The sequence below is a fragment of the Cercospora beticola genome, chromosome 1 (genome assembly GCF_033473495.1).
Source record: "Cercospora beticola chromosome 1, complete sequence".
Lineage (NCBI taxonomy): Eukaryota > Fungi > Ascomycota > Dothideomycetes > Mycosphaerellales > Mycosphaerellaceae > Cercospora > Cercospora beticola.
Window position 1 is genome coordinate 1,812,228 of NC_088935.1, and position 15,002 is coordinate 1,827,229.

At 53.7% G+C, this 15,002-nt stretch overlaps 5 protein-coding genes across 5 annotated transcripts; 4 read left to right on the top strand and 1 right to left on the bottom strand.

The window, feature by feature from the left end:
• Positions 1–3,160: 3,160 nt before the first annotated feature.
• On the top strand, positions 3,161–5,140 carry RHO25_000694 (uncharacterized protein; the record flags this gene model as incomplete). Its single annotated transcript, XM_023593300.2, has 1 exon — positions 3,161–5,140. One exon carries the CDS (start codon positions 3,161–3,163, stop codon positions 5,138–5,140), a length of 1,980 nt encoding a protein of 659 aa, XP_023459332.1.
• A 735-nt stretch (positions 5,141–5,875) lies between these two features.
• On the top strand, positions 5,876–7,355 carry RHO25_000695 (uncharacterized protein; the record flags this gene model as incomplete). Its single annotated transcript, XM_023593301.2, has 5 exons — positions 5,876–6,045; positions 6,312–6,421; positions 6,476–6,570; positions 6,739–7,126; positions 7,180–7,355. 5 exons carry the CDS (start codon positions 5,876–5,878, stop codon positions 7,353–7,355), a joined length of 939 nt encoding a protein of 312 aa, XP_023459331.1.
• Positions 7,356–8,194: 839 nt separating this feature from the next.
• Positions 8,195–9,664, bottom strand: RHO25_000696 (uncharacterized protein; the record flags this gene model as incomplete). Its single annotated transcript, XM_065602048.1, has 4 exons — positions 8,195–8,245; positions 8,266–8,705; positions 8,982–9,033; positions 9,083–9,664. The coding sequence occupies 4 exons, from the start codon at positions 9,662–9,664 to the stop codon at positions 8,195–8,197; spliced, it is 1,125 nt and encodes a 374-aa protein (XP_065458120.1).
• A 585-nt stretch (positions 9,665–10,249) lies between these two features.
• RHO25_000697 (uncharacterized protein) lies at positions 10,250–11,394 on the top strand (the record flags this gene model as incomplete). Its single annotated transcript, XM_023593302.2, has 2 exons — positions 10,250–10,777; positions 10,825–11,394. The coding sequence occupies 2 exons, from the start codon at positions 10,250–10,252 to the stop codon at positions 11,392–11,394; spliced, it is 1,098 nt and encodes a 365-aa protein (XP_023459326.1).
• Positions 11,395–12,578: 1,184 nt separating this feature from the next.
• Positions 12,579–14,759, top strand: RHO25_000698 (uncharacterized protein; the record flags this gene model as incomplete). Its single annotated transcript, XM_023593304.2, has 1 exon — positions 12,579–14,759. The coding sequence occupies one exon, from the start codon at positions 12,579–12,581 to the stop codon at positions 14,757–14,759; it is 2,181 nt and encodes a 726-aa protein (XP_023459328.1).
• Between the last annotated feature and the right edge of the window lie 243 nt (positions 14,760–15,002).

The following is a 15,002-nucleotide window of genomic DNA, read 5'->3' on the forward strand; positions in this document are numbered from 1 at the left end:
CTCGGTCCAGCACGGAGCACGAGCACAGCATATCAGGACGACCTTCGAGCACCACTGCCGCTGTGACAGATGTTTGCGCCTGCTGTCAGCTCCAATCCTTCGTCTTAAATCCTGACGATAGGTGGATATGCTGGAGCTGGTAGCTGTTTGAGGTCGGCGATTGGCGAGCGAGAGCTGTTCTGGCAAACGATCCAGCGGCTCAGCAAAGACGAGCAATCTTCAGTGCAGGTATTGAAGGGGCACGGCATGGCCTGACAATGGAGAGTGAGAGACTCTCTGACTCCGGTGTGCCTCGGCGGTGCAAGAACAATGCGTTGATATGAGGCGATCTGTGCTTGAGGTATAGGTCTACTGTGTCAAAGTTCAGCACACGTGCGTGCAGCTTTACAAGCGTGTGACAAGAATTGCATTGCTGCGCTACGCTTGTGTCAACCAGCGATGATGTGGCCTGCCATCGTTGTCTTCCTAGTGCAGAGAAAGGTGGCTGGGGAGCGATGCTATATCCCAGCTTGTCGCGTCTTGGGAGCACGCGGACTGCAGCGGCAACAGAAAGCGGGATCGCGACTGGTGTGCTTGTACCAAGGCCATTGCTCCTCTATTGACCACAGACTGTAAGTAGCCGATGGCACACCTAGACTGAGGGGAAAGCGAACGAGATGTCGTGCTAGTGTGCAGAGTATTATGCATATACCCGGGATCACAGCACTTGGTCGCTCTCTTCAAGTGATGTTGAAAATGCCGAGGCCAACTTGCTCTGTTGATCCCCAAGTTATGGACGCAAGGCGCCAAACATGAGAGCGTTCTTGAACACGCCACCTTTGCAAATCTGCCTCTCACGACGGCCTTCGAGTTCCAAGCCGCTTTTTTGTAACAACTTGGCTGAGGCAAGGTTGCCCTCGACAACTTCGGCGTTGATACGGGCGAGGATTCCGAATGTCTTCCACGACCATCCGACGAATGCCGGTACCTGTGTTACATCAGTCTCGCGACATACTTCAGGTCCTCGGTCCTTACAACTCGGCTCATCACGCCCTTGCCCCAATGTTCTTCTGATAACCAATACCCTATTTCAGCTGTGTGAAAGTAGACGTCTACAAGCTGGTGAGCTGCTGGAGCCTTCTCGCAGGTCGAATAACATACCTGATCCAAAATCTAGACCAATTGAGCCACATGCCTCATCGTTGATGGCAATTGCGTAGTGCGTGCACATCAATGGGCCCGAAGCACCATTCTCGTATGTCCAGTCGCCGGAACGCACGCAGTTCTTTTCGCTTAGGCAGTGCTTGATCCAGAATGTAGCATTCTCTTCAGTATAAGGGTGAGGCTAGCTATAGTCAATCGACGAGGAAATAAATTACAAACATGAATGCTCAAGCGCGTACGAAACGGTCTCTGAGCTGAAGCCAAAGCTTTTGGTTGTTGGCGTGATGCGACGCCGATTTCGCATCACTTAATCGCTGTGATCTGCGTTGGCATTTTTGGCCGGAAGACAATTTCGCTCAACTGACATGTTCGCGAACGGTAAGACCGTCACCAAGGTCTAGGATGATGCCATCCGCGAGTGATGTGCCCGAATGCGACATGGTGCTGCGCGACGCTGGTAGAAGGTCAGGTTCGACTGAAGTCTTGGACAAAATGCAAGGCTGCGGCTGACAGGCTCATATACTGCTCAAGGGATCCGCGTGGCTAAATGTAGGCCAATTCGGCATTTAGTATTTTGGCATCCGGCATGAATATGACTCACCAATCATCACGCAGAGCGAAGTGGCCTGGAAAGGGCTATAATACGAGATCAGTGTTTGACCCTAACGAGCGCTTTAGCTCTTCCTGGTTTCCGGCAACTCAGTCGCGCTCCTCCCAAGTCGTGCTGGCTCTTTCCATGATCGTGTAACGATGCGAATGCCTGGCTGTCGAGCAACAAAGTAGGGTGTCCCTTGCCTGCGCCCCGACTTGCGCTTGCAACTTCTCGCACCAAGACGTTGCCATTGATATTGCTGCTGTCACAGCTTCCAGCTACATGTATTCGCAGCCCATCAAATCGCATTCCACCAATATTGTCAGCGCATCGAAGAAGCGACATCATTCCACATCGACCACAACTTATCAAGCGATCCACAACTACCGGCAGCCCAAGCGGTGTTCCAAGACAGCCATACCAGCAACGAGCCGGCGAACATGAATTCAATGCGCATCTACCAATAGCAGGGACAGAGGGCGGAAGGAGACCGTGGCGACCTTATCGGCATTTCTGTTGGCTGCACACTTGGAGGCTTGTTGTTCCTGTTCATCGTCTTCTACTGGATCGTTCCCGGCATATACAAGTGCTGCAAACCGAGGCATCAACTCGGGGCTTGAACGCACAGCGATGCCAAGAAGGCGAAGTCTCCCAGCACTGTCGGATAGGGCACTTTCAAGCCGTCTGAACGAAGCTGAGTGTATGCGAGACGAGGATACGATGCGCTCGGACATAGTTGACGAGGACCACAGGGCGCCGAAGGGTAGAATGTGGGAGGCTGGAGGATGCGGCATCGACAGTACGGGACGCGAGGGGCAGAAATTCGGGGGTTCGAGTCAGTCGTGTGTATTGTCCAAGTCGTTTCTGTTGTACTTAGCAAGGATGTGAGTGAAGGAAGGAAGCAGACTCATTTAGTCTCCGGTGAAAGTACAGGTCATAGGTTCTCCTCCCGCGCCAGCAGCAGCTTCATCATTCGTCTCGCATGCTGCCACAAGATGGCCAAAGACCGTAAGGATGTAGGCAAGCTATGGTTTGTCCCAACTTTCAAGGCCCGACGGGCTCAGAAACGCTTTGGAATATAGCGCCCGGACAACGCACCGAGCTCACGAGGAGCTCAAGATGCGCGCCGCATTTGCTCTCAGATCTGTCAACCGGACGTGCTCCATTGTATTGTGTGAAGGTTCCATGGGTCGTTGAATTGTCGCAGCAGTCAACCTCAGCGCCCGAAGGTACGTCGGGACCGCTGGACACAGATCGTTGTGGTTGAGAGAGAAGAGAAAGTGGAAGAAGCTGCGGAAAGTTTTTGAGCAGTCGCGAGTCAGATCGGGCTTGGCGACGACTTCGCCGACGCGCATCTGTGCTTTACCTGAACATCTTGCTGGCCGCCTTCGAACGCGCAATCACTGACTGACAGTAACAGCAAAGATGGCGTCAGCAGCTGATATCGAGCAGATGAACAAGGTCCGTATCTCGCTGGGCATAGCGCCGTTGCCAGTGCCTGGCGGCGACGGACCACAGTTCAAGAGCGGTGAGGACAGTGGCAGCGATGCTGAAGACAGCGATGACTTGAGCACCCTCGAGAAGCGCGCTGCAGCAGCAGGTAAGAACTGGGAGAAGCATGAGGCAGAGCAGAGGGAGAAACAAGAGCGGCAGAAGCGGAAGGATGCCATGAAGAAGGCTCGTGATCAGGCTGCTCGATTTGCCAAATTGGAGGGCAAAGGGTTGGGAGAGGACGATGGCGAAGAAGTGGATACGAGAACCTGGTTGCTGCAACAGAAAAAGCGACAGAAGAAGATCGAGAAAGCACGGAAACTGGAAGAGGAGCTGGCGGCGCGGGAACAGCAGGCCGAGTACACTGCGCGTGATCTTGCTGGTGTAAAGGTCGGCCACGAGGCTACTGAGTTTGACGAACTCACCGGCGAGCAAGTGCTCACTCTCAAGGATCAAGAAATTGGCGATGACAGCGAGGACGACGAACTAGAGAATGCGGATCTGAAGGCGAAGGAGAAGCTGGAAGAAAAGCTACGACTGTTGAAGAAGCGTCCCGATTACGATCCAACTGAGCAAGATGGCACACAAAACTTGTTGTCCAAGTACGACGAAACCATCGACGGGAGGCAACAAAAGCGTTTCACGCTTGATGGAAGCGGCGTCAGCATCGAGGCTCGACGTAAAGTTGCAGCGGAGGAATCTGGCGGTACAAGCAAGGGAGTGAAAATCAGCCTTGACATTCTCAAGGACGACGCCCCGACCTCCGATTACGTTGACCCATCCACAATTAAAGTCAAGAAGCCCAAGAAGAGCAAGAGGGAGAAAAAGACACGACAGAAAGCCGTTGATGAGGATGACGTCGTGCCTCCCACATCAACAGAGCAGCCGGAAGACTCAATGGATGTCGATGGTGATCAACCACAGGGCGCGTCTTCCAGCGCAAAGAAGCGAGCATTCGATTTCGACGATGACGACGATCTTCAGGCAAGGCTTGCTGCTACCCGTAGAGAAGCTCTGAAGAAGAGAAAGAAGACCGATGCCACAGAGATCGCCCGACGAATGCGAGAGGAGATGCCTATCGATGAGCCTGATCAGGAGGAAGGCGGTCTCGTCATTGACGAGACATCTGAATTCGTGGCCAACCTGAAGAGGCCGGAGGAGCTGCAGGAGGAACGTTCACGCAAAGCCCGAACGCCGGACGAGGTCACTCATGACCAAGAAGCTGACGATGATGGCGACGTTAAGATGGAGTCTTATGCCGACGCCGAAGAGGCTCAAGAACGCGCGCAACGAGAGAATTCCGAGGCTTCCAGACCTGTTGACCTCACGACGACTGGTCTCGAAGAAGAGGAGAACATGATCGGACAAGGTATTGGCGCCTCACTGGCCATGCTGCGCAAGCGCGGATTGATCGACAATGCCGATGCGGACCAGAAGGCCGAGAGGGAGCGACGGCGGGCCCAATTCCTAGCAGACAAGCAGCACCTGATCGATGAATATGATCGCAAAGCCAAGGAACAGCGTGAAGCTGATCGTCGCAGTGGTCGCTTCGATAAAATGAGCAACCGAGAGCGCGATGCGCTTGCTCGCCAACAGAACGAGCAAAGGGAGCAATTTATCGCGCGTCTGTTGGCTGACAAGTTCAACAAGGAATACAGGCCAGACGTCAAGTTGCAGTACCACGATGAATTTGGACGCGAGATGAATCAAAAGGAGGCCTTCAAACACCTGAGCCACGCATTCCATGGCAAGGGCTCAGGCAAGCAAAAGACCGAGAAGAAGCTCAAGAAAATTGAAGACGAGAAGAAAAATGCATCAAAGGGCATTCTCAACATCTCCGACGAGGCCGGCTTCTCGAACGTGGGACAAGCGCAAGGGAAGAGGCAGAAGACGGCTGGTGTGCGCTTACAATGATTGCCTTTGCTGGGAGAATGGAAGGTTTCTATTGGACAGGTTAGTAAGCACCAACCATGCACATTCTGCGTCGCAGATATTCATCACGAATTGTTACAGTATCACGAACCATCACGAGCCCAAGTCGTAAGGTGAGTTTTCTTCTCTTTACCTGTCGGTTCTGCACGAAACGTGACACAAGTGATGCTCTGAGTAATCCAGCCAGCGCGAATTTCGGCCCTGGCAAACGACGTCTTGAGCGTTTCCCCGACGCGCACTCTTGTCCATACCCCGTAGCAATACTGTTGGCCACAGAGTGATCCAGCAGCTCACCGTAGTCTGTGTTGGGTAGAGTGAAGTAGAGGTAAGCAACGAGGCATAGCATGAATAGCCACAAATGCGGCCGAAGTATGACCTGGGCGGAGGTCAGGAGTAGGACACGTTTTTCATGCGCAATTTGGTCGCTCGGGCACATGTAGACGGAGCGCTGCGGATTTCAATTAGTCCGTTCGTAGCATGAGCAGAATAGATTCACCACGTTACGTTTCCAAGTCGTGCAGTGTGCAGAAACGCGTAGTCATGCGTTTGTGGTCGACGCGTCCGAGCTTTGTCCTTCCCGCACGCGACAGCACTTTAGCCACTTCCACTTCCACTGCCGCGACAACCCCAATACACCACAACTCACGACCGCCAAAGTGCGACAAAAGCGAAAAGTCTCTGAAACAACAAGCCTGCCGAATCTCACTGAAGACCAACATGGCGCCTGCCTCCGGGACGCAAGCCATGTACGCCAAAGACGAACGTGTTCTGTGCTTTCACGGAGAACTACTCTACGAGGCGAAGGTCCTCGAAGCCAAGCTCAAAGATGCCGATGACAAGGCCGGCGGCCACAAGTATCGCGTCCACTACAAGGGCTGGAAGAATACGTAAGTTCAATCTCGTCCGTGGCTCGAGGCCTGGCTCGTGGTCCGAGTCTCCACGCCCTTCGATCGCATCAGTCAATTCTTGTCCTGCCCGTCATATTCGCAACGGCATGGTAGAGGCGAGAAGCATGCAGGTTCTTTGGGTACCTCATGCCACGCGACATTTCCGATCCCCATGTGGCGGCGTCGGTCGTTGTATCAGTGACAGTCACCACTTGGGGCTGTATCTGACCGTGAGACACTCTTTACTGACACTGCTTCAACAACAGGTGGGATGACTGGGTTCCACAAGAACGATTGCGAAAGTTCACCGATGAGAACAAGGAGCTCGCACAGAATCTGAAGAAGGACATGGATGCTCAACGAAGAGCTGCAAGCGGTACAGAAGGGCCCGCCAGAAGGCGTTGAACGCGATACTAACCATGCTTTCCAGGAGTTTCGGCACGAGGGAGCGAGGATCGAAGCTCAGCGGCTCCGCCTCCACCACGGGGAACGAAACGCTCGAGAGATGTCGAAGGCATAGATAAGGCAAGTTGCTCTGTTCTCGCGTGCAAAGTCGCCGGCTAGGCGGTGACCAAAAGAAAATTCGACCCAGGCAGCCAGCACGTCTTGTCGCACTATTGCTGAAGCCTTTCATTGCGCCCGCGCATTATGTTGAATGCGATTGCTTGAATGGGGACTAACGTCTGGATACAGGAAGAGGAATTCGTACGTAGGCCAGCTGTACGGCTCTTCATACCGGATGTCCTCAAGAGCATACTAGTGGACGACTGGGAGAAGGTGACCAAGGAGCAGAAGCTCGTTCAGATTCCATCCTCGATGTCAATCACACGCTTTCTGGACGACTACCAACAGTCCGAGAGTGTACATCGAAGAGCTGGTTCTGCAGATGCAGATATCCTCGAAGAAGTCATCGCCGGCATGAAAGAATATTTCAACAAGTGTCTGGGCCGCATTTTGCTATATCGCTTCGAACGTCCTCAGTTCTACGAGATGCACAAAAAGCTCGAGGCAGGGTCTGGAGACTATGCTGGCAAGACATTCTGCGACGTGTACGGATGCGAGCATTTGCTTCGGTTGTTCGGTGAGTGTTTGAAGAGACCACCCATTTTGCTACTCGGAACTGACTTGAGACAGTCTCTATGCCAGACCTCATTGTCCACACCAATATGGATGCGCAGTCAGTGAGTCGTCTACGCGAAGAGTTGGCCAAGATGACCCAATGGCTATCAAAGCGCGTCGATGTCTACCTCTCCGCTGAATACGAGCATGCGGGGCAGGACTACCTAGACGCCGGCAAGAATGGTGCTTGAATTGCGATAGTGGCCGACAGATGACAACTTGAACTTGCGATTTGGGTAGCATGGCGTTTGGTTGGTCAAGCTCTTCCTGGCACGATTTTTGGGAGCACAGACTTCTCGGACTTGGATTGTGCCTCCATCCACGGCAGTGACCACTGCTGCGCCTGGGTCTCATGGTTTAGTGACTCAGCAGACTGCACTGGCGACTGCACTGCAGTAGGAAACAAATGTATTCTCTAGCAAGCCTAAAAAGATGTGTTCGCGGCAAGCGAGCCAATACTCAGCCATTGAAAGTATCTCTGCAACGCTCCATCGTCCCTCAGCAGTTCGCAATCTGCACGAAGCTGTAGCATTTCGCCCACTTTGCTTGGTAACGATGCGAGGGCGTGTCGTAGATTCCCATCGTGCTCCATCTCCACCTTAATAGCACAGGGCTCGCAAAGCCGTAATCCACAGCCATTACCATCCTCTGTTGAGCTTCTCTCGGAAGCACATTCGTACACGGCCCGGAGAGGGCAGACGGCACAAATGCCCTTCAAGTCCTCAACATGATGCACATCGACTTCTTCATCACATGCTGCACCCGTTTGCTTGTACACGCCGACAATAGGCCGCATATCGTGCTTCTCGCAAAACAGTACATTCATTCGTGCTGTTGTGCATATGGTGCAGAGTGATGTCGGCCTCATTCTTCTCGATACTTCTTCGCACCGACGGCTGTCTTGATGGTCCTCGATACGTGTCTGTCTCAGGCCAAAACCGTAAATAGCAGCTTCTGGTGATGTACAGAACAAACAGTTGCGCACATTGGCCGAATGTTCGGGGTCGTCGCAGTTGAAGTATATCGGATACTAGTAGCAGTTAGAGTCAGTGACATCCGCTAGATATCCAGGGGAGGAGCCCTGTGAGGCGGGTTACTTACCGTGAATGAGGTTTCGATCTTGCGGATCATGACTTTCGGCTGGAAGGCAGACGGCCGTTCTGAAGGTTCTTTTTCGCCTTCAACGTCTTTCCTACCCTCTGACGCCGAGATCTTAGCAGGAATGTCGGTCTGTGGGCTATCATTCACCAGAGCCGAAGGCAGCTTCTCGCGAATCGTACAGTGGAGCCCATTATCGTGGCAGCTTATGCATCCAGCACTGTCATACTGTCCAGTGTCATCGAGCTGGTATTGGCATCTCCTCGATTGTATGGAGCACTCTAGGCAATCTCCTGGTACTTTCCTCCGCCTGTTCCTGTTGTGACTCTTCTTTATACGATCGAGCGAAGACGGTAGCGCTTTCACAGGGACATCGGCTGTCTCTAACTGCTCCTCAAGGGCAGGATATCTGGCCCGCAACTTGATAAAGTCTTTTGCTGGACCTGCGACGCAGGGTGCTCCGGTGGCCACGCATTGCTGACAGCTGGAGCTGTGATTCCGTGTGTATGTATATGAACAGGGCAGCCTACGCCCTCCACAAGACTTGCAGGCCTTGAAACGTTTAGGCGTTGTGATAAGGCGGCAGTCGTTGCCCTCAGCCTGGCAGTGGTGGCACGGCCAGGACCTTTCATCATGAAGCAGCGAGCACTCATCGTGTAGCTCAGCGCATTCGTGACAACCGCGTGCCATTGGGTGCCCGGATAGATTGCCGTGCTCACCTTTCGAAGTCTCGTGAGTGGCAACGTCGCCAGGTGCTCGTCGTCGAAGTGCCTGGACACGCATTAGCTGTATTCTCAAACCGTGATGCACATCAGCTTACATAGCCTTTCACGTCGGGATCGGCTGGGTTCGCGGACAATGATAGCAACTCCTCGAGTCTTCTCTTACCCTGCTCGCTGTTCACGCGGAACACGATGCATAATTTCTCCGCGTCTTGCGAACACTGTCGGTCGGTGTGACAAGAGTGGTGCTCCTCCGCACACAACTCGTCGCTGTCCGAAAGTCTTGTCACCCGTTTCTTTGCTCTGTTGCGCTTTAGTCGCTGCCGAGACAGGCGCTCTTGTTCTGCAGGGTCGTAGTCGCCGCTATTATCTAGGTCATAACAAGGATCTCGGAACCGTTTCGTACTTTGCTGGGGCCGAAGACTCCTCTTCGGTTGCTCGGTGCCGTCAACAGGGTCCACGAGCATATCATCCAGCATATATGGATCGATTGGACCATCCACCTCAGAATTTCTACCCGCCAGAGGCACAGAGTCGCGCTCGAGGATGCGCCAATCCTGACGAAGAATATCTTCGAAGTTCGTGAACTCCTCATCAACATGCTCAGAGACATTGGCCGAGTTCTCGTCTAGTTCTCCTGCTGACAGGGAGGGTGCCGGGGTGCTGACTGCGGCGGCCATGGCAGGAAATGATGGTGACTGAGCTTGAGGGAACTAAACTGGTTGCGGAAGCTGCGAGCTGAACTCGCGGACTGGGTGACTGTCGAGCAGGTCGAGTGGAGGAGTGGCCAAAGCTGGAGAGGTGAGAAGACGAAGTGCCCACGGGTCAGGTCTCTGCACGAGACGAACAAGGCCATTCACTTCACATTCTTGAACTCACGCTTGAGAACACGGCATGTGGGTCTTCACATTGAACGACTATTCCCACATGCCCTCAGTCGGCGGCGCCTGCTCCGGTCCATGTTTCTGCAATCGGCGTGTCTACGTGTCGGACAGCTGCGGCAGCGCAGGACGGACGACTTGGAGCGAGACATCCGAGAAGGACTATCACTCGCGTGTTCTCGAAAGAGACCTTGGGTCACTCGGTGTTTCTTTACCGATGGCAAAGTCGCATTGTCGAAGTTGTGGGAAGTGAGGAGAAGAGAAGAATCAAGCTGGAAGGTCGTGGCATTGGCCTGGCTGCTATGCACGTCATAGAAACCAGACGACTTTTGACGCGTGCAGGCCCCCAAAGTATTGTCTCTTCGCGCCAACACCACCATCAAGATGGTGATCCCCTTAACAGCAGTCGATATAGCGCTGCCAGCCGTTACGACGCTACGCCAGTGTGCAGAGTACAGCAAGACCTTCGAACCCTTCCTCCCTCAGCTCTACGCGCTTCCCAACCAGCTCTACGCGGCACTCGGAGACATCGAGGCGCTGAAACACATATACGTCTCCACCAATCCCGCCATCTTTGGACTTGCCGTGTGCATCGCTCTCTCGCCCATCTTCCTGATCGCCTCGGAGATCAACAAAAACTACAGCCAGGTGGACAGAGTTTGGAGCATACTCCCAACGGTGTTCAACTTCCACTATGCGCTTTGGGCTCGGTTGAACGGGCTGTCTACGAAAAGAGTTGATCATGTCCTGGCGTTCAGCGTAATATGGTCGATACGTTTGACGTACAACTACTGGCGGAAAGGCGGATACCAAATCGGCAGCGAAGACTACAGATGGGAGCTCATTAAGAAGCAAATCGGGTCTTTTGGCTTCTTCATGTTGAACATTCTGTTCATCTCTTCTGCGCAAATTGTGAGCGTACTGTTCATGCAGCATTTTCGCTTGCTGACGCATGTTAGGTCCTTCTCTGGAGCGTCACCCTGCCAACATACGTGCTCATGCTCACTTCACAGCTCAAGCCTGAGATGACCTCGCTCGATATGACGATTGCGCGACTGTTGCTGGCCCTTGTCATACTCACGTACTTCGCTGACCAGCAGCAATGGAACTACCAAAACGCTAAGAAGGAGTATCAAAAGACTGCGAAAGTTCCCGCTGGCTGGACCCGAGCTCAAATGGATCGCGGTTTCGTAACGACTGGGCTCTGGAAGTATAGTCGGCATCCCAACTTCGCGGCTGAGCAATCGTTATGGGTCATCCTCTATCAGTGGTCCTGCTTCCAGTCTGACACAATGTACAACTGGACGTGCTGCGGTGCCATTGCCTACCTTCTCGTCTTTCAAGGAAGTACACCGCTCACTGAGCGCATAAGCGGAGGCAAGTATCCCGAATACAGTCTGTATCAGAAGCGTGTTGGCAAATTCTTGCCCAAGCTTGGCGGCAACGGCTGGGACGAGAAGGAAATGGAGACTTTGGGCCCAAAGCACGCGGAACAGGCCAAGGCAAAGAAACAGAGCAAGAAGACATGATTCTATCATGCGGGATGATCGTAGCGAGGTGGTGAGTGGAGGTGTAGGCCGTTTGTGCGGCTGCGGACATCCTCTGCCAGGACCATACAGTGCCGAGGACGCTTGCAGCATGCTGAAGCAGGGTAGACCACAGCCAACAGGCCACTGCAGAAGGCGTCGAAGTAGGGTCCAGATGCGAGTATGCCCTGCATGAAGTGCCGTGACTGCCCGCACGTGTGGATGGTAATCGATAGGTGGAATATGTAGACTGTCTACTCTTGTCTCTGCTCAGCCCCAGCCCGGCCCAGTCCACATGGCTCCCACATGCAGGCCTGTCGGCGATCCTCCAGCGCCTTGACTGCGGGTTGCGATACCCCAGTCTACTACTGCTTTCGCTGTCCTCCGCTCTTCATGCCGCTCCTTGGGGACCGCAAGAAGCACGTCCAGAGTCAAGCCTATATTGTCGCACGATCGTATCGCGATGCCACGAGCGTATGTAGTCTCGCAAGCCTGTGCCATGTCCTCGTTCTTATTCTCGGTCACTCTCGCCGAAAGACTTTGCTTGAGAGTTCGCTTATCCTTGCGCCGGATGCCATGCTCCTTTTGGCATCGCGCAACGCCGTGGGGCCTTGTCGTGTGCTCGGACGAGGTTGAGCGATGTTCTTGTCCCGCAACGACCTCGCCATCGTCCCCATCACTACGACACACCGGTACTCCACCTTCATTCACACGGACAGGGTGTGAGTTTTAGCCGGTCACAGAGTACTGTTTGCGAATTGTTTGGTGTTCCGAGTCACGAAGCAAAACTCCAACCCAGTGCAGCGTGCAATTCAGCCCTGCCGAACCCCGCCATCGTGCTTAATCGCTGCGATAAGACGCGATCTTCGCCGTCCAACGCAACATTGCTTGCACGCCCTCATGACCTAAGGACCTGGGAGTGCTGGCTCACACAGTGGCAGAGAATCTGGTTCTGAAGAGTTTGCCCGTCGCATGCACCTGTCCGTATGACCACAGCATAGCATGAAGGGCGGGACGTGCTGATCACAAGCTCTGCAGATAGCCACCCCTCAGACATCGCACCTCGTCACGAACGTCCGCCTGTCTTCTCTCTGAGCTGAATAAAAGCAAGGACGTTGGGTACACGGCTGATACTGCTGTGGAGTTGGACAACAGTGCTGCATATTCAGACAAGCGACCTGTGTTGAATGGCGGCCCCTACGGCGAGCGGCTCTACGGAGTCGCTCGACGAGGCACACACCCCCATCGGCTCACCTCGCAGTCTGAACCCATCTAGCCCGCCATTTCAGGAATTTGCAGAACAGCCTCGAAAGCTGCGAGGCCGGCAGAAACTCCTCGCCGGGCTGAACCGCATTTCCTCTTCACCTTCCATAGCCAAGCTCAGCACATCGCGCTCAAGAGGATACCATGGCAATGGCAAAGGCTCAATCTCATGCATTTCGCTCAACTCAGCGACCGCATATGGTACTGCACTGGATCGCGAGCACTCCGCTGGATATGCTACAACACCTGCGTCTGCGGCAACCACTCCAGGTGTCCAACCCCCGCCTTTTGATGAGGCTGCTCGTGTTCGATACCTGATGCAGCATGAAGGCAAAATGTCTGTGGGACTACCCACAGATTACCGATCAACGATCAAACCTGCTCCCGAGCCGGGCATCGTCGAGGTCGATGAGGACTATTTCTCGCGACCAATAACGAAGCAGAGACCGGCACGTCGAGATCTGAACTTTTGGCGTGATCTACCATCAGAGCTGAAAATGGAGATTCTGACATATCTTGAACCAAAAGAGATCGTACGTTGTTCAATTGTGTCCAAGTCGTGGCACCAGATGTGTTTTGACGGACAACTGTGGGCTATATTGGACACCGCTGGCTTCTACCAGGACATACCGGGAGACGCTCTTGTTCGAATCATCACCGCTGCAGGACCTTTCGTGAGGGATCTCAACTTGCGAGGATGTGTTCAGCTTCGCGAACGATGGAACTACCGAGGCCTCTCCGACGCATGCACCAACTTGGAAAACTTCTCACTTGAGGGTTGTCGGATTGATCGAGCATCTATACACAATTTTCTGTGGTCAAATAGCCGGCTGGTTCACATTAATCTGTCTGGCTTGGCTGGCGCCACCAATGCTGGGATGAAGATCATCGCTCAGAATTGTCCGAAGCTCGAACAATTGAACATATCTTGGTGCAACAATATTGATACACGTGGGCTTCGAAAGGTCGTAGAAAGCTGTCCACTTCTCAAGGACCTGCGTGCCGGCGAAATCCGAGGCTGGGATGACTTGAGCTTTATGCAGCTGCTTTTCGAGCGGAATACCCTGGAGCGCCTTATACTCATGAACTGCGATAGTCTGTCCGACGAGTCCTTGGCGGTTCTAATCGAGGGCACCGATAGTGAGATCGACTACATCTCAGGCCGACCCATGGTGCCTCCTCGGAGATTCAAGCATCTCGACCTCACCAGGTGCAGGTCAATAACGGACAAAGGAGTGCGTACGTTTGTCAACAATATCCCTGAAATCGAAGGTCTGCAGCTATCCAAATGCCACGGTATCCTTGACGCGACGCTGACGGACTTGCTGCCGACTGTGCCTCTGCTGACACATCTGGATCTGGAAGAGCTCGAGGACCTGAGTAACAGTACTCTCCATGCATTGGCGAATTCTCCTTGCGCGGCACGACTCAGACATCTCAGTATCTCATACTGTGAGAATATGGGTGACGTGGGAATGATGCCCGTGATTAAAGCGTGCACGAGCCTTCGCTCCGTCGAGATGGACAACACCCGGATTGGAGACTTGGTGTTGACTGAAGCTGCGAGCATGGTTCGACAGAGAAGCGGCCGCACGACAATCCACGGAGTTGCACCGCACTCATTCAAGCCTACCGTGGGTTTGCGCTTGGTAGCTTATGACTGTCAGAATGTGACGTGGACTGGTGTGCGCGAGATCTTGTCCAGGAACGCGGATATCTCCATCACTTCGCAGCCCAGACAGCTGCCTGGGGACGATATGGCAAAACAGCAGAATGTGCAAGTTGTCAAAAGCTCGACATTCCCCACAGAGGTGATTCAGCTAAAGTGCTTCTATACTTATCAGCCTACCGTGGAAGAGCACTTCAAACGGGTGATGCGCGGCGATTTCATCGCGGCCCGGCGCCTCGAGAGGAAGTGGGCGGAATTCATGATTGCCCAAGAAGAAGCCAGCACGAATGGTGGAGGCCGACACCGACGACAGCGTAGAGCACGTCAGGCCCAGTTGTTGCATGCTGATGAAGAGGATGACGCGCACACACCAGGAATTGGCGTTGGCGGAGGGCGGCGCAGACGCGCAAGAAGCGGCGGGTGTGCTGTGATGTGAAGACATTCCTAGCCCAAATCATTTGCGAGCAGCTGTGGTGCTTGCAGCCATGAAGGTGTTATCTGGATATCGCAGAGGCAGACTGCCCAGCTTTGAGTCTTGGAGACAGCGTCATACGTGGGATTGGGGACTTTAGTTGCGGAGGGCTTTTGGAAACTGATATATGATGCTGGCGTCTGGTACATTTGCAGTTGCATAGGACGAGAAACGTGAGACATGTCAACGAACAGCGCTTTTGGGGCC